Source organism: Mobula hypostoma, chromosome 6 (genome assembly GCF_963921235.1).
Source record: "Mobula hypostoma chromosome 6, sMobHyp1.1, whole genome shotgun sequence".
Classification (NCBI taxonomy): Eukaryota; Metazoa; Chordata; class Chondrichthyes; order Myliobatiformes; family Myliobatidae; genus Mobula; species Mobula hypostoma.
Genome location: NC_086102.1, coordinates 167,285,555 through 167,310,672, shown reverse-complemented (window position 1 = coordinate 167,310,672; position 25,118 = coordinate 167,285,555). Strand labels below are relative to the sequence as shown.

Genomic DNA, 25,118 nt, shown 5'->3' with positions numbered 1-25,118 from the left:
GTACAAAGTGACAGTTGCTAGGTGGAACTGGGAGAGGAGGAGAGCGTGAACAAAAGAGATGGGAAGCTGATAGGTGAAAGAGTTAAAGAGCTGGAGAAGGGGAATCTGATAGGAGGAGACAGAAGACCATGGAGGAAAAAAAATGGAAATAACACCGGATGATGGGCAGGTAACGAGATAGGAGAGAGAGGGAAACGGTAATGGGGAATGGTGAAGGGGGTGGGGGGCATTATCAAAAGTTCAAGAAATCGATGTCTATGCCATCAATTGGAGGCTACCAGATGGAACATAAGATGTTACCCCTCCAAGCTGAGTGTGGCCTCATCGCGACAGTAGAGGAGGCCGTGCTCTGACATGTCGGAATGGGAAGTGGAATTGGGAAATCCCGCTTTTTCTACTTCGTGAAGCGGTCTCCCAATCAAAGTCGACTTTTGCCGATGTACAGGAACCACACCAGAAGCACCGGACACAATATATGACCCCAACACACTTAGAAGTGTCGCCTCACCCAAAGGATTGTTTGGGACCCTGAATGGTAGTGAGGTGGAGGTGTAGAAGCAGGTATGGCAATTGTTCCGCTTGCCAGGAGGGAGGTCGGTGGGATGGGACGAGTGGACAAGGGAGTCGTGTAAGGAGCGACACGCACAACACGCTGGAGGAACTCAGCAGGTCAGGCAGCATCCGTGAAAACGATGAGTCGACGTTTCGGGCCACAACCCTTCCTCAGGACCGTAGAGGGAAGGGGCAGAGGCCCTATAAAGAAGGTCGGGGGAGGATGGGAAGGAGAAGGCTGGTAGGTTCCAGGTGAAAAACCAGTAAGGGGAAAGATAAAGGGGTGGGGGAGGGGAAGCAGAGAGGTGATAGGCAGGAAAGGTGAAGAAGGATTAGGGGAAAACACAATGGGTAGTAGAAGGAGGCGGAACCATGTGGGAAATGATAGGCAGCTGGGGGAGGGGGCAGAGTGACGTAGGGATAGAGGAAGGGAGGGGGAGAGAGTTACCGGAAGTTGACCTTCTTCACCTTTCCTGCTTATCACCTCCCTGCTTCCCCTTCCCCACCCCTTTATCTTTCCCCTTACTGGTTTTTCACCTGGAACCTACCAGCCTTCTCCTTCCCACCCTCCCCCCACCTTCTTTATAGGGTCTCTGCCTCTTCCCTCTACAGTCCTGACGAAGGGTTCCGACCCGAAATGTCGACTGATCGTTTCCACGGATGCTGTCTGACCTGCTGAGTTCCTCCAGCGTGTTGTGCGTGTTGCTTTGACCCCAGCACCTGCAGATTATTTTGTGTTTACATGTGAGGAGCAATCCCTGCAGAAAGCAGAAAGTGGGGAGCGAGAAATGTGTTTGGTGGTGGGATCCCATTAGAGATGGCAGAAGTTACAGAGAATTATGTGCTGGACGTGAAGGTTGGTGGAGTGGTAAGTGAGGACAAGAGGAACCCTATTCCTGGTGTGGTGTCAGAAGGATGGGGTGACGGCCGATATGCGTGAAATGGAAGAGAGGCGGGCGAGGGCAGCATTGATGGTGGAGGAAGGGAAGCCCCTTTCTTTGTAGAAAGAGGATATCTCAGTTGCTCTGGAATGAAACAGCCCCATCCTGAGAGCAGATGCGGCGGAGACAGAGGAACTGAGACATTTTTGCAATTGACAGGGTGGGAAAGAAATGTTGTCCATATAGCTGTGATAGTCAGTGGATTTATAAAAAGATATCAGTAGACAGAGAGTCTCCAAAGATGAAGACAGAGATCGAGAAAGGGGAGAGAAGTGTCGGAAATGGACCGAGTAAATCTGAAGGCAGGATAAAAGTTGGAGGCAAAGTTGAAATCGATGAACTCAGCATGGGTGCAGGAGGCAGCACCAATGCAGTCGTCGATGCAGCACAGGAAGAGTTGGGGAGCGATGCCGGCGTAGTCTTGGAACAGCAATTCCACGTAGCCGACGAAAAGGCAGGCTAGAGTCCGGTGGGAGTGCCCTTTGGTTTCAAGGAAGCGGGGTGGGGGAGGGAGGCGAAAGAGAAGTTGCTGAGGGTGAAAACCAGTTCTGCCAGACGGAGTGGTGGTGAAGGGGAACTAGTTGGGTCTGTAGTCCAGAAAGAAGAGGAGAGCTTTCAGGCCCTCCTGGTGGGGGATGAAAGTGTACAGGGACTGGGCATCCATAGTGAAAATGAGACAATCAGGACCAGGGAACACAAAATCATTGAAAAGAAGTGTCACGGGTGCAGATAGGAAAGGACTATTAGGTGTTGCTCCTTCAACTTGAGAATGGCCTCATCATATTTCATTTCAGATGTGTTTCTGAAAATATTGGATAGTTTTGTTTATACTTTATTGTCGCCAAACAATTGGTACTAGAACATACAATCATCACAGCGATATTTGATTTTGCGCTTCCCGCTCCCTGGATTACAAATTGATAGTAAATATTAAAAATTTAAATTGTAAATCATAAATAGAAAATACAAAAATGGAAAGTAAGGTAGTGCAAAAAAACCGAGGGGCAGGTCCGGGTACTTGGAGGGTACAGCCCAGATCCAGGTCAGGATCCGTTCAGCAGTCTTATCTGAGTCTTCAAGCTCCTGAGCCTTCTCCTGGAGGGAAGAGGGCTGAAAAGTGTGTTGGCTGGGTGGGTTGTGTCCTTGATCATCCTGGCAGCACTGCTCCGACAGCGTGCGGTGTAAAGTGAGTCCAATGACGGAAGATTGGTTTGTGTGATGTGCTGCGCCATGTTCATGATCTTCTGCAGTTTCTTTCGGTCTTGGACAGGACAACTTCCATACCAGGTTGTGATGCACCCTAGAAGAATGCTTTCTACAGTGCATCTATAAAAATTAATGAAGGTTTTAGGGGACAGGCCAAATTTCTTTAGCTTTCTCAGGAAGTAATGGCGCTGGTGGGCCTTCTTGGCAGTGAACTCTGCTTGGTTGGACCAAGTCAGGTAATTTGTGATATTGACCCCGAGGAACTTAAAGCTTTTGACCTGTTCCACTTGCGCACCACCGATGTAAATGGGGTCGTGTGGTCCGCTTTTCCTTCTGAAGTCAACAACCAATTCCTTCGTCTTGCTGACGTTGAGGGATAGGTTATTGTCTTCGCACCATGCCACCGGGTTCTTAATTTCCTCTCTGCATAAAAACTCATCATTTCCTGTGAGCATTCTATAATTTGTACCTTCAGATAGCTATCTATGTAAATCTTAATTTGTTTGGAATATCTTCCGTGATTTAGATTTGAACGACCATCTGCTCGTCTACCTCCCTCGGCTGAGCTGCCGGCCCTGCGCAGGCGCAGACGCGCGGTCAGCTGGGCGGAAGTTGCGCGCGGCTCTAGCTTACGTCAGTCAGAGCGGTGACTGGAGGGCGTCGGGGCTCACAGGTCAGTCAGGCACCGATGAACAGTTCAGGTTAAAGCCGCTGGTCGGTATCGCTTCCTCTCCCCAACCGGCCTTGAGCTATTTTGTGGGCCAGCGCGGTCAGGACGGGCCGTGTGCGCGGGAGCGCGCGCGACGCTGGACCGGGGCCGCCGCCGTGCCGCCGACAGGCCGGGGTGTGGCGAGCAGGGCGTCGGTTCCTGGCACAATAATCCTGGTTTCCTTGGGGAAATTAGTGCTTACTGCAGGGTCTTGTGTATGTCATTGCAACCACCTTCCTTTGCCTGTTAGATACCCGATTTGTTTATTCCATTTCGCAGAACTGTTCGGTAGTTATTCTGATATAAGAACACCTTCTGTTATTCGCACCAGGCTGCGTTGGCCTTTACGCTGTTGCAGATCATCAGTCGGTTCCGTTCTATTCCCTAGAACCCTGGGGCTTGAAGGATTTCTTGTAGCAGAGGGGAAAGATTTAAAAGGGACACGAAAAACAACTTTTCAGGCAGAGTCCTGGAAAGACGGAGCTGCCAGAAGAAAAAGACAATTGGGCAGATACTCGGATAGGAATGATTTAGAGAAGAATCGGGTAAATGGGACTAGCTCAGGTAGGCACCGTGGTTGCATAGATGAATTGAGCTGTAGGGTCGGTTTCCATGATCTGATGAAGGAAATTCAAAAGTCACTTCACAATGTACAAATAAAATGTTATTTTATCCAAAGACACCCCCATTTGGCATAAAGAATTCCCCATGATTAGGAAGTAGTTGTACTTCACACTTTCTTAGAATGAATTTGCCCCTTTCGTTAGAGAATGAAAATTAATAAAAGAATATGGACGTTAATGGAATGCATCTATTTTAGAAAAGTTGTGTGTGGGGGGAGAGAATGATAATGATGTGGATCACTCTGCTAATCATCTAAGGACAAAATACTGCTGTCCACATTTAAGCCGTTGGTTCTGTGGGATGCAGCTGTAGATGCATCACATGAGGCTAATGAGTGGAGGAATAGTTTGCTTATCCATCAGATTCCATACAAAACCTCATTATTAGAATCAGGTAGTAGAGTCAAAGAATGCTACTGTACAAAAACTGCCCTTCAGCCCATCTAGTCTGTGCTAAACTGCCTAGTCCCATTGACCTGCACCTGGATCATAGCCCTCCATACTCCTCTCAGCCATGTACCTATCCAGATTTCTCTTAAACGTTGATATCAAACCCACATTTACCACTTTAAACTGATTGCTCGTTCCTCACTCTCTCCACCCTCTGAGTGAAAAAAATGAATTCACTTTTCACCCTTAACCGATGATCTCTAGCTCTAGTTTCACCCAACCTCAGTAGAAAGGCTTGCTCACATTTAGCCTGTCTATTGCCCCCTGAATTTTGTACACCTCCATCAAATCTCTCCATTTTTCTACACGCCAGGGAATAAAGTCCAAACCTATTCAAACTTCCCTTTTAATTAGGTCTTCAATTCATGACAATATCTTTATAAATTTTCTCTGCACTCTTTCCATCATATTGGCATCTTAACAAAGCTGCACACAATACTCCCAAATTAGGCCTCACCAATGTCTTACACAATTTCAGCATGACATTCCAACTCCTGTTCTCATTACTTAGAGTTATGAAGGCCAATGTGCCAGAAGCTACCTCTATTATCACAGACAGATGTTGCAAAACTTGTTTTGTGTCAGCATACACTGGAATCATAAAAATTACTGAAAATTGCAACATAAATAGTGCAAAAGATGAAAAATAAGGTACTGTTCAGAAATCTGATGGCAGAAAGGAAGACGTTCTTGAAATAATGAGTATGGGTTTTCATGCTCCTTTACCTCGTTCCAGATGGTAAAGAGAGCAAGTCCTGGATGGTGAGGGTCTTTAATGATCAATGCTGCCTTCTTAAGAATGTCCTCAGTGGTGGGGAGGTTTGTGCTGTAATGGAACTGGCTAAGTCTGTGATCCTGTGCATTGAAGACTTTATACTAGGCTGTGATGCAACCAGTCAGAATGCTGTGCACTATACATCTGTGCAAATTCGCAGGTGTTGGTGACATACCAAATCTCCTCAACCTGAAGTAGAGCTGCCTGCATGCTCCTGGCATCCTCGGCAAGTTATCAGCTGATACTCCTACTGTGTATTGTGAATAACCAAAACAAACGTTTCTTTTGCACTACCCAGAGCATAGTTATCTTGGTATATAAGACCACAGTATTTGCATGTAAATAATGAAATAGGATTTTAAAAAATTTTTATTTGTCTTTCAGGTGTTTGTTTCTTGTACTTTTTTAGGCATTGTTGTATTTATTAGTTTGCAAATCAGGATTTGAAGAAATCTTCATACATCCAGACACTTTTTCCTTCTGTTGTGCTGATTTTCCCTTGCTAAGCTTTCAGTTTGTGTCACTGCTGGGAATGATCACATCTTTAAGACTGTAAAGTATGCTGTCTGATCCCCAATTACTAACTTGCTTTCGAGGTGTTCACTTCTCAAGCTTAACCTCATTCTTCCCATCTCACTGTATCTCATCCCTGCTCTTCCAATTCTCAATGCTTTTGATTTATTTTCTCTTGCTCTCAACACTGTTTTACAATGCTAGTAATCTTGACATTTCCATTCATGTTGTCAAGCTCCTAAACTTGATGTAATTCCATGGACTTGTTTATATGGCATTTATATTGCTTTTTTTCAACCTTTTACACTAATAACTGTGCTTTCCTGTGCTTTTATCTACCCCCATATTTGTTTATCTAGGTTTCCCTGAGTCCATCTGTACACCTTACACCAAATGCTCCCTGTTCTATAGTGAGTTCTACTCTGGTTCTAAAGTAAATATTTTTTATTCAGTTCATTATTTATTAATGGTTAGCTTGTAATGATGATCTCTTGTTCTAATCTTAACTGCAAAAAATAGAAGCATGATTAGGGCAACCAGACCTTTTAACCTGCTCTGCCATTCATTAAGATCACCTTAATGCCAGTTTATAGAATTATCCCCATAACCTTTGATTCCCTTAACGTTCAGAAATCTATGTTTTGAATGAACAAATAACTTCACCTTTCACAGTCCAACTGGTTTACCACTGCCCTCTGAGTGGGATAAAATACTTTCCTCAGTCTTAAATGGCCTACCCCAATCTTAAACTGTGCCTCCTCAGCCTCAAGAAACATCTTCCCTTCCTCTAGCCAGTCAGGTGTTGGAAGTATTTTGTATGTTTCAATGAGATTTCACTGCATTCCCTCTATGGGAAGTACATATCTTTTTACATAAGGACCAAAACTACTCAGTACTCTGGGCATATTCCCACCAAGGCCCAGTATGATTGCAATTGGACTTCCTTATTCCTGTATGGAAATCTTTTCATAATAGAAACTAACATACAATTTACCAAGTGTAACCATTTCAACAATTTCATCAAATTCTTTCAGAATTTTAAGTTCTATAAAATAATTTCTCAGTCTTTTCTAGAGAAAGCTATCATTTTGTAGAACTTATTCCTGCTTGGTTGCATAAATAAACTTGGAAATTAGACCCATAAATAACATGCAAAATTCAGTACAGAAAAATAATAAGTGTTTCATTTCAAGATTAAAGGAATTCAAGATTGGTTAACTGTTTTATGGAAATAAATTAATATACATGGAAAACGAGAAAACTGAAAGTCAAAAGTAGTACTAAACTGAAACAATTACACTTCCTTTTACAGTAAATGAAACAAAACAGGTGTTGGGGTGTGTTAAAGGAATCAGGCATATGTCATGAAGTTTGTTTTTGGCAGCTGTCCAGTGTAATACTTAATACAAAAACTATTAATGACAAGATATATACACACACAATCACAGCACTGTGCAAAATACTGAGGCACATTTATACCTACGGTTCCTAAGACTTTTGCACAGTATTGCATTTGTCAATGTGGAGCAGAGAGTGAGTTTATAAATCTGGCGGGAGCAACGGATGTTGGGAATGGCAAGGGTGGAGCACCACGAGTGGGATGTGGAACAGGCAACAGAGAAGGAGTGTCAATGTAGGGGCTGGCGTGAATGCAGACGGACCCAGCTGTGAGAAACCAGGCAAGGTAATTCGAAAGTTGCTGGTGAACACAGCAGGCCAGGCAGCATCTCTAGGAAGAGGTACAGTCGACGTTTCAGGCCGGGACCCTTCGTCAGGACTGACTGAAGGAAGAGTTAGTAAGAGATTTCAAAGTGGGAGGGGGAAATCTGAAATGATAGGAGAGGACAGGAGGGGGAGGGATGGAGCCAAGAGCTGGACAGTTGATTGGCAAAAGGGATATGAGAGGATCATGGTTCTCCTTTTTTTCCCTCTGTCCCTCTCACTATACCCTTTGCCCATCCTCTAGGCTTTCCCCCCCTCCCCCTTTTCTTTCTCCTTAGGCCTCCTGTCCCATGATCCTCTCATATCCCTTTTGCCAATCAACTGTCCAGCTCTTGGCTCCATCCCTCCCCCTCCTGTCCTCTCCTATCATTTCAGATCTCCCCCTCCCACTTTCAAATGTCTTACTAGCTCTTCTTTCAGTTAGTCCTGATGAAGGATCCCAGCCCGAAACATCGACTGTACCTCTTCCTAGAGATGCTGCCTGGCCTGCTGCATTCACCAGCAACTTTTATGTGTGTTGCTCGAAATTCCAGCATCTGCAGATTTCCTCGTGTTAAGGTAATTTGACTTCAAACAATTTGTTTGATCATTACAGAATGTCTCCCTGATGCAGCCTGCTCTCTCCCCTCTCCCTTCCCCTTTACCCAACCACAATTCCCTTCTTCCTGCCCCCTTCCCACTCTCAGCCCACAAAAGACCCATATCAGAATCAGGTTTATCAAAACGTCAAATGTGATGGAACTTGTGTTTTTTTGTATGGCAGCATGGGTTCATTGCCTATTCAGAAATTTGATCGTGGAGGGGGAAGAATCCTAAAACATTGAGGTTTAGGAACCTGCACCTTCAGGTTTCTGTATCTCCTCCTTAATTGTAGCAATGAGAAGACGGCGTGTCCTGGGTGATGGGTGTCCTTAATGACGGATGCTGCCTTTTTGAGGCATCACCTTTGGAAGATGTCCTCGATGTTAGGAGGCTGGTGCCCATGATGGAGATGGCTGAGTTTGCAACTTTCTGCAGTCTTTTCCAATCCTGTGCAGTGGCCTTCCATACCAGATGGTGATGCAGCCAGATAGAATGCTCTCCATGGTACATCTGCAGAAATTTTGCACGAGCATTTGCAGCCATACCAAATCTCCACAAGCTCCTATTGAAATATTACCACTGTTGTGTCTTCTTTGTAATTGCATCAATATGTTGGGCCTAGTATTGACACATTGAAACTTGAAATTGCTCACCCTTTTCACTGTGGATCCCTAGATGAAGACTGGTGTTTGTTCCCTTGACTTCTCCTTTCTGAAGTCCACAATCAATTCCTTAGTCTTACTGAGGAAAGTTGAGTGTAAGGTTGTTTTGACACCGCTCAAGCAGCTGATCCTTCTCACTACTGTACGCCTCCTCGTCGCCTCCTGAAATTCTGCCAGTGATCGTTGTGTCATCACAAATTTGCAGATGGCATTTGAGCTGTTCCTAGCCACACAGTCGTGTGTAGAGTGAGTAGAGCAGAGGGTATTCATGAGGTCACCAGTGTTGACAGAGAGATGTTATTTCTGATCCGCACTAACTGTTGTTCTGTTGATGAGGAAGTCAAGGATCCAGTTGCAGAGGGAGGTACAGATGCCCAGGATTTGGAGCTAGTTGATTAGTACTGAAGGTATGATGGTGTTGAACACTGAGCTGTTATCAATAACAGCAGCCTGATGTAAGTACACCCTATCCTCGTTATATGCGGGGGATATGTTCCTCGCAGTTGACGCATAATGTGAATAATTATTTAAATGGAGAAAATAGGGTGTGTTCCAGAAGGCTTCCTAAATACGTTTTATCTGTAATTTATTCACATTTTCATACCAATATGACACAAAAGCAGTACCACAAGACAACATTTGTATTATATTTCATCAATTTAAGGTTATATTCAATGTAATAAATCATAGAAAGTTAACATCCTAGGGTGTACAGTACTCACCAACAGTGGCAGGTGTGTTCGCTCCAGGAGATGAGTGGTTGTTGTGGTGTCAGGCAACTTTACATGGATAAAGTGCATGGTTGTGGTCATCAGGATCATATCAAGCACAGCAAGGGGTGAAAGAAGACTCACAGAACTCTTAGAACTGCCAGCAGCAGGAGATGACACCGATTTGAAGAAAGTGGTGAGGGTTGTTTGCTTGGCAGCATTTTGTTTTTCAGCATAAATTTGCTTGTAGGGAAGAAGGGTTGACTGCAGGGAACGACTGAAATGCTGACTCCGTTCTAAGTTTGAGTCCGTGTCCATCGCCATTTGTGCCAAGTGTTCTGACTTCCACCATTTTCTCACTGTTGGTAAACTCCCGGGATTTTCAAAATCGTCTGTTGCTTGCAGCATCTGAGAGATAGTTTGCCATAAAAAAAAATACGTACGTCTTGAATGTGGATCACACCTTGGTCAAGTGGTTGAATCAGCGATGTTGTGTTAGGCGGCAGGAAACACACTATTATGTTAGGATGAATGCTGTCCAAATGTTTAGTATGGGCTGGCACATTGTCAAGCAACAAAAGAACTTTAAAGGCAAGATTCTGTTCCTGGCAGTAGCGCCCCAGAGCTGTGTTACCTTCAGCTGATGCCGCACTGTTTATAATTTCCAACTTTTCCAAGTGTCAAAGCAGTTCTCTGCTGCTCGGTAGCCCAGGACATGACATCGGACGCTTAGGAGGCATAACTAAATATTTCAAGCACAAAATCACTGCACCGTAGGTAAAACCAACAAAAGTTTAAGAGCACAAGCTCGCACATCCGCACCTTGCCAAAACCAATGCGAGAGTGGCGGGAGAGAGATTGTGAGGCGTGTGCACCTGACTTGTATTGGCGGGAAAGCAGTGCTCCTCGCATAACTCTGAGATTTGGATGCATATAAGGAGACGGTAGAAATAGGTTCCTCGCATAACTGTGAATCCATCTTGTCTGAAGACGCATATTACGAGGATAGGGTGTATTGCTATTGGCCATGGGGTCCAAAGCTGAGCTTAGAGCCAGTGAGCATAGGTACCAATGACCTAGATAGGAAAAGGGAAGAGGTCCTGAAAGGAGAATATAGGGAGTTAGGAAGGGTGTTGAGAAGAAGGACTGCAAAGGTAGTAATCTCGGGATTACTGCCTGTGCCACGCGACAGTGAGAGTAGGAATGGAATGAGGTGGAGGATAAATGCGTGGTTGAGGGATTGGAGCGGGGGCAGGGATTCAAGTTTCTGGATCATTGGGACCTCTTTTGGGGCAGGTGTGACCTGTACAAAAAGGACAGGTTGCACTTGAATCCTAGGGGCACCAATATCCTGGCGGGGAGATTTGTGAAGGCTACTGGGGAGACTTTAAACTAGAATGGTTGGGGGGGGGTGTGGGAATCAAATTGAAGAGATTAGGAGAGAGGAGGTTAGTTCACAAATAGAGAAAGCTAGTAGACAGTGTGTGAGGGAGGTTAGGCAAGTGACAGAGAAGGGGAGCGCTCAGACCGAAGATGTAGGGGAGAAGGAAGAAAAAGATAATAAAGTTGTTTGGACCATTAGGGATAAACAGAGAGTAAGAGGTGGAGAGTTTCTTAAATGCATCTATTTTAATGCTAGGAGCATTGTAAGAAAGGTGGATGAGCTTAGAGCAATGGTCCCCAACCTTTTTTGCACCGTGGACCGGTTTAATATTGACAATATTCTTGCCGACCGGGGGGCGGGGATGTTGAAGTAGGGTTAAACTCACCTCAACATGTCTTCTACAGTTAGGGTTGCCAACTTTCTCACTCCCAAATAAGGGACAAAAGTAGCAGTCAAATCCTGACGAAGGGTCCCGGCCCGAAACGTCGACGATACCTCTTCCTATAGATGCTGCTGCATTCACCAGCATTTTTTGTGTGTGTTGATGAGACACCTGTGTTTATCCTGCGAAAGACTACCATGACCGTGAAACCTTGTGCGGGTACCTGTGTGCGCATATGTGACGTGCGTATGTGTGTACATGCTGATTTTTTCCCCCACAAATCGGTTTTGGCTTAATTTTCCAGACTACACTGTACATACATTATTTTATACTTTATATAGGCTGTGTATTTATCATATCATTCCTGCTTTTACTATATGTTAGAGTTATTTTAGGCTTTATGTGTTATTTGGTATGATTTGGTAGGTTATTTTTTGGGTCTGGGAACGCTCTAAAAATTTTCCCATATAAATTAATGGTAATTGTTTCTTCGCTTTACGCCATTTCAGCACGTAAGGTTTCATAGGAATGCTGTACCTTAGCGGGGGAAATACGGGACAAGGGCAGTCCTGTATGGGACAAACCAGTTTAGCCCAATATATGGGATGTCCCGGCAAATATGGGACGGTTGGCAACCCTATCTTCAAATTCAACAGTGCGTGACAGGGAATGAGGAAATGTGCAGCTGACTCATATTGTTTCCTCGCGGCCCGGTAGCACATGCTTTGCAGCTTGGTACCGGTCCGAGGCCTGGTGTTTGGGGACCGCTGGCTTAGAGCATGGATTGATACCTGGAAATATGATGTTGTAGCTATTAGTGAAATATGGTTGCAGGAGTGGTGTGATTGGCAACTAAATATTCCTGGAACAACACACATCAAAGTTGCTGGTTTAAATATTCCTGGATTTCGTTGCTTCAAGTGTGATAGAATCAGGGCGGGGGGGGGCGCGGGCAAGAGGGGGAGGTGTTGCATTGCTTGTCAGAGAAAATATTACAGCGGTGCTTTGGCAGGATAGATTAGAGGGCTCGTCTCGGGAGGCTATTTGGGTGGAATTGAGGAATGGGAAAGGTGTAGTAACACTTATAGGGGTATATTATAGACCACCTAATGAGGAGCGAGAACTGGAGGAGCAAGTTTGTAAGGAGATAGCAGATATTTTAGTAAGCACAAGGTTGTGATTGTGGGAGATATTAATTTTCTACACATAGACTGGGAAGCCCATTTTGTAAAAGGGCTGGATGGTTTGGAGTTAGTAAAATGTGTGCAGGATATTTTTTTGCAGCAATACATAGAGGTACCAACTAGATAAGGGACAGTGTTGGATCTTCTGTTAGGGAATGAGATAGGTCAGGTGACAGACGTATGTGTTGGGGAGCACTTCGGGTCCAGTGATCACAATGCCATTAGTTTCAATATAATTATGGAGAAGGATAGGACTGGACCCAGGGTTGAGAATTTTGATTGGAGAAAGGCTAACTTTGAGGAGATACGAAAGGATTTAGAAGGAGTGGATTGGGACAATTTGTTTTTGGGAAGGATGTAATGGAGAAATGGAGGTTATTTAAAGGTGAAATTTTGAGGGTACAGAATCTTAATGTTCCTGTTAGGTTGAAAGGAAAGGTTAAAAGTTTGAGAGAGCCATGGTTTTCAAGGGATATTGGAAACTTGGTTTGGAAAAAGAGAGAGATCTACAATAAATATAGGAAGCATGGAGTAAATGAGGTGCTCGAGGAATATAAAGAATGTAAAAAGAATCATAAGAAAGCGATTAGAAAAGCTAAAAGAAGATATGAGGTTGCGTTGGCAAGTAAGGTGAAAATAAATCCAAAGGGATTCTACAGTTATATTAATAGCAAAAGGATAGTGAGGGATTAAATTGGTCCCTTAGAGAATCAGAGTGGACCGCTTTGTACGGAGCCAAAAGAGATGGGGGAGATTTTGAACAATTTCTTCAGTATTTACTAAGGAGAAGGATATTGAATTGTGTAAGGTAAGGGAAACAAGTAGGGTAGTTATGGAAACTATGATAATTAAAGAAGTAGTACTGGCGCTTTTAAGGAATATAAAAGTGGATAAGTCTCTGGGTCCTGACAGGATATTCCCTAGGTCCTTGAGGGAAGTTAGTGTGGAAATAGCGGGGGCTCTGACAGAAATATTTCAAATGTCATTGGAAATGAGGATGGTGCCGGAGGATTGGCGTATTGCTCATGTGGTTCCATTGTTTAAAAAGGGGTTCTAAGAGTAAACCTAGCAGTTACCGGCCTGTAAGTTTGACGTCAGTGGTGGGTAAATTAATGGAAAGTATTCTTAGAGATGGTATATGTAATTATCTGGATAGACAGGGTCCGATTAGGAACAGTCAACATGGATTTGTACGTGGAAGGTCATGTTTGACAGATCTTACTGAATTTTTTGAAGAGGTTACTAGGAAAATTGATGAGGGTAAAGCGGTGGATGTTGTCTATATGGACTTCAGTAAGGCCTTTGACAAGGTTCCACACGGAAGGTTGGTTAGGAAGGTTCAATCGTTAGGTATTAATATAGAAGTAGTAAAATGGATTCAACAGTGGCTGGATGGGAGATGCCAGAGAGTAGTGGTGGATAACTGTTTGTCTGGTTGGAGGCCGGTGAGTAGTGGTGTGCCTCAGGGATCTGTACTGGGTCTAATGTTGTTTGTCATATACATTAATGATCTGGATGATGGGGTGGTAAATTGGATTAGTAAGTATGCAGATGATACTAAGATAGGTGGCATTGTGGATCATGAAGTAGGTTTTCAAAACTTGCAGAGAGATTTGGGCCAGTTAGAAGAGTGGGCTGAAAGATGGCAGATGGAGTTTAATGCTGATAAGTGTGAGGTGCTGCATTTTGGTAGGACTAATCAAAATAGGACAGACATGATTAATGGTAGGGCATTGAGGAATGCAGTAGAACAGAGGGATCTAGGAATAATGGTGCATAGTTCCCTGAAGGTGAAATCTCATGTGGATAGGGTGGTGAAGAAAGCTTTTGATATGCTGGCCTTTATAAATCAGAGCATTGAGTATAGGAGTTGGATGTAATGTTAAAATTGTACAAGGCATTGATGAGGCCAAATTTGGAGTATTGTGTACTGTTCTGGTCACCGAATTATAGGAAAGATGTCAACAAAATAGAGAGAGTACAGAGGAGATTTACTAGAATGTTACCTGGGTTTCAGCACCTAAGTTATAGAGGAAGGTTGAACAAGTTAGGTCTTTATTCTTTGCAGCGTAGAAGGTTGATAGAGCTATTTAAAATTATGAGGGGGATAGAGTTGACGTGGATAGGCTTTTTCCGTTGAGAGTAGGGGAGATTCAAACAAGAGGACATGAGTTGAGAGTTAAGGGGCAAAAGTTTAGGGGTAACATAAAGGGGAACTTCTTTACTCAGCAAGTGGTAGCTGTGTGGAACGAGCTTCCAGGAGAAGTGGGAGAAGCAGGTTCGATTTTGGCATTAAAAAAAATTGGATAAGGTATATGGACAGGAAAGGAAAGGAGGGTTATGGGCTGAGTGCAGGTAGATGGGACTAGGTGTGAGTAAGCTTTCAGCACAGACTAGAAGGGCCGAGATGGCCTGTTTCCCTGCTGTAATTATTATATGGTTATATGAGATTGTATCACTGTAGACCAATAGTGGCGGTAGGCAAATTGCAGTGGGTCGAGGTCCTTGCTCAGGGAGGAGTAGATTCTGGCCATGAGCAACCTCTGATTGCACTTTGTCACTATAAATGTGAGTGAAACTGGGTGATAGTTGTTGATCAATATGGACCAAAAATAATGTAGTAATTTTGATGTTTTATATATTATTGATGCAAACCACATTTAAACTAAATAAGTTAGTGCTGTATGAAAAGATAGCAACTTTGAAGAGGTGCAGATAGGGAAAATGATTGAATTTTAAGAACCAGTTTGTACATTATAGAAAGTTGAGAGGTGATGTGACAGCTGTTTTTTTTCAGATTGTAAAGGGACGAAATGAAATAAGTTGTATCACTGCTTCTATGATGGTGGAGTAGGAGAATGCTGCTTAGGATGATCGAGAAATTAATGACGTTAAAATAATATTTCAGCAGATGGTCAGCTTATGAACCAGCTCCCCAAGGATGATTGTGATGCAGTTAAAATGGATTAATTTAAATAGAAATTAGGTGGTTCTCTTTTAAAAAAAAGTAAAATGAGCGGCAGTATCATGTGGCATACTCATGAAAAATGGATAACTTAGACCTTAAGTCTCAAGATCCACAAGCAGATCTCAATATTTTTTTCACGCAGTATGTCTAGATTGTTAGAGATTTACCAAAGAGTTGATCATTGCAATTATTCAATAGTTCTGTTATCGTGTGACTGCCAGGATGGTTTTACATGAATAAGCTAGACTCTGATCAGTTTTTGTCCAGTTCTTTTGTAACACTTTGATTGGCACTGGTGAAAAGTGCATAACTGCCATTGACAGATGAACTGCTTTCACATATTGAAAATAAATTGAATTTCATAAATATAAACTATATTAGAAATCTATCCTGGAACTTTACACGAGGGGTTTTCTTCTGTATGGGCACAAATTTCTTCATACCAGCTTTTGAAATATTGACAATATACAGAACTAACCAACAATGTCAATCCTCAGATTAGAAGCAAAATTAATTTTGATATATCATTTGAATTCACGCATCTGAATACCTTGGTTACAGAACACCAAAAGTGAACTAAGACTGCAAAAAAAAATGACATCTTGTTACTTTTGGTAGTAACTGGGTACTGAAGTAACAGTAAATGTGAACTATCCATTACTGTACACTTTGAGAGGGTCACTCCAACCAGTTGCCTGCCTTCCTTCACCTGCAGCCTTTGTGGAAGACTGCCACTCCAGAGTGGGACTCCTCAACCACTCTAGGAAGTACACCACCACGAGCTGACTTTTCTTGTTTGCTACCCCACTGTCTTTCGAGACAGAAGGATGCCAACAACTACCAACTACACTTTGAATGATAGAATGACAAGGAATCATTTGTAATTTTTCATAAAGAACGATTGTATTTTGTTAACCTTGTTGACATCACCCTTGTATTCCATTATTCTGGGCCAAACATTTTCCTTCTATACAGGTTTCCCCCACCATCCGAAGGTAGACCGTTCCTATGACACGGTTCGTAAGCCGAAATGTCGTAAAGCCAAGAAGCAATTACATTTATTCATATGGGAAAAATTTGTGACTGTTCGCAGACCCAAAAATAACCTACCAAATCATGCCAAATACACATAAAGCCTAAAATAACAGTAACATATAGTAAAAGCAGGAATGATATGATGAATACACAGTCTATATAAAGTAGAAATACTTTTGCACAATCATTACTGCACTGTTCTCCGTAGCGAAAATCTCGCGCAAGCGTCGTCGGCAGAAAATCTCACGCAAGCACTGTTGGCAAAAACACGGCGCAAGCGCTCTCCAGTAACCTTTAAGCTATGAAGCTGCCAAATCATACCAAATAACACGTAAAAATACACAGCCTATATAAAGTAGAAATAACGTATGTACAGTGTAATGTCACTTACCGGAATTGGTTCAGCGCTGAGCACACTGATGATGGTGTGTTAGACTGAGTCATCACAGGTTGGGTGGTGCAGTGGCCCCCACCCTCCAGGCCGCCGACAGATACCGAACCGCAAAGCATGCAGGGGTGCAGTGGTAGCCGGGAGGCATCCAGCACATCTTTAAGAAAAAAGCCGAAATAAACATGCTAATTAATTACGTGTTGGGCGGCACCTAATTAATTAGCATGTTTATTTCAGCTTTTTTCTTAAAGATGTGCTGTGTGCCTCGCGGCTACCGCTGCATTCTCCGTGAATCGCGGGGTGGTGGGACACTGGGGTGTCATCTCGTTGTCTGTTTCCATTAGAGCAGGCAGCTCATCTTCTCCTATGACTGCCTGCCTCGATGTAGAAGGTTGAGGTTCGTCGTCTGCTGTGGCTGATGCGGAAGGCTTGCTTGACTGCTGAGCCTCATGCATTTTTCTGTCATACAGTTCTTCGTAAGGACTCAAATATCCTGCAAATATCCCCTAAACCTATGTACCCTTTCAAAATTAAAGTGGTACTTTATCGTTGCCGCGAAAATCTCACGCAGTTGCTTCACATTCAGTTCCTGGACGACTTCACTTTCAGTCCGTTCGCTACTGCATTCGGTTTCAATTGTTATCCTTTCCTCTTCCAATTGCATCAGCTCTTCATCTATCAGTTCTTGGTCATGGGATGCCAAAACCTCTTCAACATCATGTTCGTCAGCTTCCTCAAGCCAAACTCTCTTTGTTCTTACTTTATTCACCACGATCGAAATGCTTAAATATGTCTAGTTTTACGCTAAGTGTAACACCCTTATGAGCTCTTTTAGGCTTTTCCGATACCATAGAGCTCATCTTGCAATTCGACTGCTCACAGGCACGTGTTTAAGCAATGCTGGCGAGAATGCAGTTCCGAATCCAGGGGAGAGCGGCTGCTCGGGGCGCGCGCTGCTTTTTTTTCGTAACAGTGAGGTTTCGTAAAGCGAACATTCGAAAAGCGGGGGACATCTGTATACCGATTGCCTTTTCTGGTGATTTGCATGAAATGATGCTTTTGTTCTTGAAAATGTTTGAAACATTGAGGGCAAAACATAGTGAAGCCAATGTAATGAGTAGGTAAATGAATGATATTTAACACGGGTAGGAATCAGTTGGTTTTGATAAGATGAATTAAAGGCAATCTAAATAGTGCTATTTTAAATTGTATGCAAGAATAGAGGCATCTAAAGTCTTGAGGATTAGTCATTTTGAGGAAACTATTTATAACGGCGCCTGGGGTTTCTGAGTAGAAAGGTAAGAGGAGAGAAGCAAAGGACTTGTACTGAAGGCTCAGCTGGACTTTTGTGGTCAATTCTGGGCATCAAATTTTAGATGCACAAGGTCTTGGAATGCTGGGATTTTCTAGAATGCACACAATTCCACAATTCTTCAGATATGTGGGGCGACTAGACAAATGGTTTTCTTCTGTCTGGGATAGACAAATGGTTTTCTTCTGTCTGAGATTTGATAGAGGTATTCAAAGGTTTTGCTAAAATAAATAAAGATTTCATTCCTAGAAAAATCAACAACTGTAGACATAGATTTAAATTAGATAGCAAAAGAAAAGATGAAACACTCATGTTAACATAAGTCATCAATGGCTTGGAATGGAATTGGAAGTTGACTTAGTCATAACTGAAAGGAAATTTCATAGATACCTGAAAAGGAGAAATTGGAGTACTGCAGGGACAAAGTAGAGAAGTAAGTCCATTTAGAAGGCTCTTTCACATACTAGGCATGTGCACAGAGGGCAAGAGGGCAAGATGGCAGCTGCTTGTGCTCTGCCCTTTATATTTCATGTGTCTCTTTGATGACTATGTAAATATATACCAGACTTTTACCTGTTTTCTTCCCCTTAAAGCCATTTGTATTATAAATTGCTGAAATAAAACTGATTCATGTGAGCCAAGGGTAAGAGGATATCTGGAAATTTGTGAATTATGAACCAACAAAATGCCTTCTTTACCAAATGTGATTTAAGGATTGGGAGGTGAACATTAGAAGGACTAGAGAGGAAGAGTCAAAGTTAGTGAATTACTTGAGCCCGATCACCTGACCCAGTGATTGGCAGTTAGTCTTTCTAAGCACAGTAATTAATAAATTTACATTTAGTTTTTGTTTAATTAATAATCCTTTTTAAGCTTCTACAGTCCATTTTTGCCTTTATTATTGTGTGACCTTTTAAAATTCAGCAAAAATGTTAATATAGCAGGGCTCAGAAACCAAGGATGCCAGAAATTCAGTGGTCAACCTGTAGTTTATAACTATTGCAGCATTTTCCTTACTGTATAGTTAAATGTGCTTTGGTTTTCTCTTGTAAACTACTAAATAATTAACAAGTACTGTATGCAGATCACATTTTAAAGTTTTTTCTTAATTTAGGCTATGAAGTATGAGGTATGTTAATAGAAATATATTGTATTTTTGGATATGAAATACAAATACAAAAGTGCTATTTATAATATTCTGCTGATCTCTTCTTCCGTTTATAAACAGAGCTGCAGTCATGTCAGACAAAGATAAAAGTGAGCTTAAAGCAGAATTAGAGCGTAAAAAACAACGGTTGGCTCAAATCAGAGAGGAAAAGAAAAGGAAAGAAGAGGAGAGAAAGAAAAAGGAAGTAAGTCATAAATTTAACCTGTACATTTTTATTTCCTCTATTGATGTATTCTCTATGTACATCCATGATATGAATTATTTTTGTATTATCTATTTCCTGTGCTACAATCCAGTTTATTTTTGTGTAACCTTATGGAGAATACCCATTTGCCTGCTTTTTAAGAATATCTTATGTATTCCAAAACAAAGGAGTTAAACAGAACATATAGCCCCAGAAAACAAGAACTGGAGAAGGCCATTCTTCCCTTTGAGACTGCACTGACATCCTGATCTGTCGTCTAATTTCAGAACCCTGTTCCAGCCTTTTCTGTGCAGTCAACAAACAATCTGCTAGAGCAGTGGTTCCCAAAGTCCGTGGTGGGAGTTTGTAAGGGGGGTGATAAAGATAAAGGGGGTGGTGGGGGGCACTCAGTGGCAAGGAGAGCAGCTGAGGAAGTACAGCCTTAATTTAAGAAATGAATTACTTATTGTAAGTATTTGATCCTCAGTGTCTCATAATAATTACAATGATCATGTAATCACCTCATCTCTTGCTAACTCACTGTTCTCTTAGACTTTGCTCAAAATGTATTATAGTTGGAAATCAATGTTACACTTCTGAATATGGCATATCATGAGAAATCTAGACTGAAGAAATTGTGTAATATCCGCACCCAACCATTTGATACGGTAGTACAGTGTTAGTGCGAGTCACATAATCTAATCACCCAATGACGCAATTCCTGAGAATTAGGATACAGTATTCAGTGGGGTAAAGTTCGGAATCTTCCCTTTCAAATGGACTTGACCACATTTAAGGTATAGGGAACAAAGAACATGGGAAGCTGTTAGGAATATAGGAAGTGTAGGAAGGTGCTTAAAAAGTAAATTAGAAAGGAATGGAGGGGTCATAAGATGTTGTTGACAGACAGGATTAAGATAAATCTGAAGACACTTTATGTATATTAAGGGTATAAGAAGAACCAAGGAAATGTAGGCTCATTAGGGACAACAGAGGCAATCTGTGTGTAGAGCCAGGAGGTATAAATATAAAATGAATATTTTTCCGCAGTATTCCCAAAGGAGACTGCGGTTGGAAAATTCATTGAAGGGGTAGATGCAAGTATAAATCCCCAGGACCAAATGGAATTTAGCCTGGAGATTGCTTGTACTCTGGCTAAGATTTTTCGATCTTCAGTGGCCGCAAGTGAGGTACCAGGTGACTGGAAGCAGCAAACATGGTCCTCCTTTTCAAGAACGGTTACAGGAAAAGCAAGATAACTATAGACATGTGAGCTTAACTTGTGGTTGGAAGAGGACCAATGATCACTTGGAAAGGCAAGGATGAATTAGAGATTGCCAACATGGCTTTGTTAGGAGCTGATCCTATCTGAGCAGTTTGTTTAAAATTCTATGAAGAGGTAGCACCAGTGATCATCGATCAAGGTTTGATTTCTGTTGCTGTCTGTAAGGAATTTGTAGATTCTCCGTGTGACCATGTGGGTTTCCTCCAGGTACTCCAGCTTCCTTCCACAGTCCAAGGACGTATAGTTAAGGCTAGTGAGTTGTGGGCATGCTTCATTGGCACTGTAAGCACAGCAACACTTGTGGGCTGCCCCCAGAACAATCTTTGGAGTGTGTTGGTTGTTGACATAAAGCAATACATTTTACTGTATGTTTCAACATACATGTGAAAAATAAAGCTACTCTTTTCACAAGTAGATGTAATTTACATGGACTTCAGTAATTCCTGTACCTGTCACACATGGGGAACTGGTTTAAAAGGTTAGGGCCCATTGAATCCGTGGACAAACTGGCAAACTTTATAGAAGTCAGAGCAATGTCAAGTATCCCATCATGCTTTGGAAGGATGCTGTCCTGGCCAGGAAGAGATGTCGGGAACCACAGAAGGAAGGTCATGTAATTGACACGTGGTCGGTATCAATTGACAGCATAGCTGAGGTAGGTTTACTGCCCTGTGAACTATCCCATTGTGAACTATGCCGGAGCAAGCTATCAGGAGGACAGACCAAGCAAATGGGAATGTTTTAGGAAAAGACAATGTGATACATTACAAGAAGCTCAAACAAACACTCTGATAATAATTGTGGGATGGCACCAGCAGAAACTTCAACAAGTTAAAGAAACACATACACATATGGATGAGGATTGGAATTGCAGCTATATCAGTGCTGGAAAGTATATAAAAAGGTTGATCAGCAGCAGTAACTTGAGAGACTATACACTGACAATAAAGACCCTAGGTCAGGGACTCGGAGAAAAGCTCACCAAAATCGAATCCCAGCTGGGTCCATCAAGAGCAGGTGACACCAAAGTGTAAGTCGTGAGTTTTGGAAGTTGCAAGAGTTGTGAACAGTTAATGAGACTTGCTTGAAGCTAATTAGTGAATCTTTGAGCCATTTGAATTAATTGGATTAAGAAAGAAGTGTAGCTGTTAGGCAGAGTTATTGCTTGAATTGTTTTTTTGTGTACTGCATTTAATTGGCAAAAAAGTAGATCCAAAATTGGCTTGGCAATAGGAGATTGGAGGTGATGGTAGCGTTTTTACAACTGGATGTCTATGACTAATGGTATTCCATTTGGATTGGGGCAGGAATTCTTTTGTTTGATATATTTGTGTATGACTTGAATGTTACTGTGGAAATCAAGATCTATAAGTTTGTGATGGACATGAAGATTGGTAGAGTTGTTGATTGTATGGAAAGTTCCTTTTTAGACTGCAGAGAGATGTTGATACTGATAAATTGGGAGTGAAACATGGTAGGTGGGGTTTAGTCCCACCAAATTAGTATTTTGGGAACACGAATGAGGTTAGGACATGCATCATGAATGATTTGCTGGGTTCCTCCAGCACCTTGTTTGAATCTGGTGTCTGTTGTGTCTGTACATCTCCTCTCTTTTTCTCCGTGCTGACCATCAATCACCATTTTCAGTACTCCTACACTAATTACATTGTATTCTCTCCACATTCCCATCGATTCCTCTTAGACTCTACCACTCACCTTCACTCTGGGGGCAATTTGCAGCAGTCAGTTGGTCTGCCAACCTGCATGTTTTAGGATGTTGGAGAGACCTTGGGGAATGTTCACAGGGAGGATGTGCAAGCTCCACACAGACAACATCACTTTTGGGATCTGTGAGTCATCAGCAATTTCAGGTTCAAGTTCATGTTTGTTGTTGCCATAGGCATACATAACCAGTGTGTGGATGCAATGGGGGGTTGGCTTTTTGCAGCAGCACATTATATTACAAATATCACAAACATCAGTTAACTTAAACTTCAATATACATTGGCTATCTAATACATATGCTATCTTTTGAGAGGGTAGTGGAGTGTCACCTTTTGGAACTGTTCTAGTGCTGCTGGTGAAGAAGCTTTCACAGTGCTGTTGTTGAAGGAATTCCATTTTTTAAATCCAGCGAAAGTGAAAGACCTGTGTTTACATTTCCAAGTATGTGACTCAGGAGGATTTGAAGTTGGTGGTGTTCTGATGTGCTGGTTGTCTTTGTTGTAGGTGTAGAGATGTCCTGTTTGACTATGAATGTTGTACATGATGTGCACTACAACTACTGCCTGCTAGTGGTGGAGGTGGTGCCTAAAGTAGGTAGTTTCCATTATAAAGGACATCTGGGACATGTCCTCTTCTTGTTACTACCATCAGAGATGATAGGAGCCTGAAGATCCACGCTCGGTAATTCAAAGCAGCTTATTCTTGTCCATCACAACCACCTCCTTATTCCCTTCTTTGCACTATTTATTGATTAGGTAATTTATAAGCTTATGTCTTTGCACTGCACTGTACTACTGGTGAAAAACGACGAATTTCATGTCCTATAAGAAAGTGACAATAAACCTGATTCTGAATCTGACTTTTGTGTACTGCATGAGGAGTTGTGAATAGAATTAATTATCTCCACTAATGATATTTGGAAGGAAGATTATTGATGAAGCAGCTGAAAAATGGTTGGGACTAAGGCACCTCCCCAAGGAACTGCCCTGAGGAATAAGGAAAGATGTGATGGGCCAGAGGAGGCTCACAAAAATAGTCCTGGGAATGAAAGGCGTAATGAATGAATCGGAATCAGAATCAGGTTTAATATCACCACATATGTTATAAAATTATGGCAGTACTACATTACAATGTTTAATAATTAAGGAAACATCTATAAATTACAGCAAGAAATGTATTAAAAATTAAGAAAGTAGTACAAAATAAGAGCAAAAATAAAGACTGAGAAAGTGTTTGTGGTTCATTGTCCATTCAGAAGGCTGATGGCCGAGGGGAAGAAGCTGTTCCTGAAACATTGAATGTATATCTTCAGGCTCCTGTATCTCCTCTTTGATGTTAGCAATGAGAGAAAGTGCAAGTACTGAGTGATGGAGTCCTTAATGATGGTGCTGCCATTTTGAGGGATTGCCTTTTGCAGGTGTCCTTGATGCTGGGGAGGCTAGTGTCCATGATGGAGCTGGCTGAGTTTGCAACTTCCTGCAGCTATTTCTAGTCCTGTGCCATGTGCCCCTCCAAACCAGAAGGTGATGCAATCAGTTAGAATGCTCTGCATGGTACACCTGTAGGTACTTGCGAGACTTTGGTGACATACCAAGTGTCCTCAAACTCCTAATAAAAAATTGCCGCTGTCATGCCTTCTTTGTAGTTGCATCAATATGTTCAACCCAGGATAGATCTTCATAGATGTTGACACCCAGAACTTGAAACTGCTCACCCTTTCCAGTTCGGATCCCTCGATGAGGACTGGTATGTGTTCCCTCAACATCCTCTTCCTGAAGTCCATAATCAATCCCTTGGTCTTACTGATGTTGAGTGCAAGATTGTGGTTGTAACAAGACTCAACCATCTTGCTCCTGTATGCCTCCTTGTCACCATCTGAAATTCTGCCAACAGTAGTTGTGTCACCGGCATATTTATGGATAGCGTTTGAGCTGTGCCTAGTCACACAGACATTAGTGTAGAGAGAGTACAGCAGTTGATGGGCGCCAGTGTTGTCAGTGATGTTGGATCGTTTGAGCTGTGCCTAGTCACACAGACATTAGTGTAGAGAGAGTACAGCAGTTGATGGGTGCCAGTGTTGTCAGTGATGTTGGATCTCTGTTTATTTTATTAACCTTGGGGTTCTTCCGGGAGTCACGAATGACGAGCAGTCTTAATTCCAAAATTTCACTTTATTTTAGAGTACAAACAAACATACAGATACTAACCAAACTAAGTAAACAGCTGAGAAACAATGCTAAGACGTAGAATGAATGCAAAGACAAAAGATAGAAAAGAAGATACCTCCTCTAAAAAATCCATCACTTTTATTAATAAGATAAGGAAAATTCCTTAGATAGAGAATAAACTAGTTCATAGGCTACATAATTAAAACAATTACATCTCATGAGTTATCTGCTAATACTTAGCCAATGAAAAATGAAAGAAAATAAAATATTAGTTTAACTGCTATACTGTTTTCTGCCAATAGTGGGGATGAATCACCACATACTCTGAAAAATATATGTGTTTATTGAAATGTACAAATCTAATAAAAAGTATTATTTAAAAAAATAGTGGTGTCCAACATTGAAGAGGATATTATATTTCTGATCTGCACTGACTGTAGTCTCCCATTGTGCAATTCAAGAATCCACTTGCAGAGGAAGGTACGGA

At 42.2% G+C, this 25,118-nt stretch overlaps 1 protein-coding gene across 4 annotated transcripts in view; it reads left to right on the top strand.

Annotated features, from left to right (window-relative positions):
• Window positions 1-3,305: 3,305 nt before the first annotated feature.
• Window positions 3,306-25,118, top strand: part of LOC134348585 (cytoplasmic dynein 1 intermediate chain 2-like) — a 105,627-nt gene continuing 83,814 nt past the window's right edge. For all 4 annotated transcript variants that reach the window (XM_063052182.1, XM_063052181.1, XM_063052184.1 and 1 more), the window contains exons 1-2: window positions 3,306-3,372; window positions 19,330-19,453. In XM_063052182.1, the coding sequence (XP_062908252.1) occupies window positions 19,340-19,453 (114 nt within the window). In that variant the 5' untranslated portion in view covers window positions 3,306-3,372; window positions 19,330-19,339. The remainder of the gene's footprint in view (window positions 3,373-19,329; window positions 19,454-25,118) is intronic.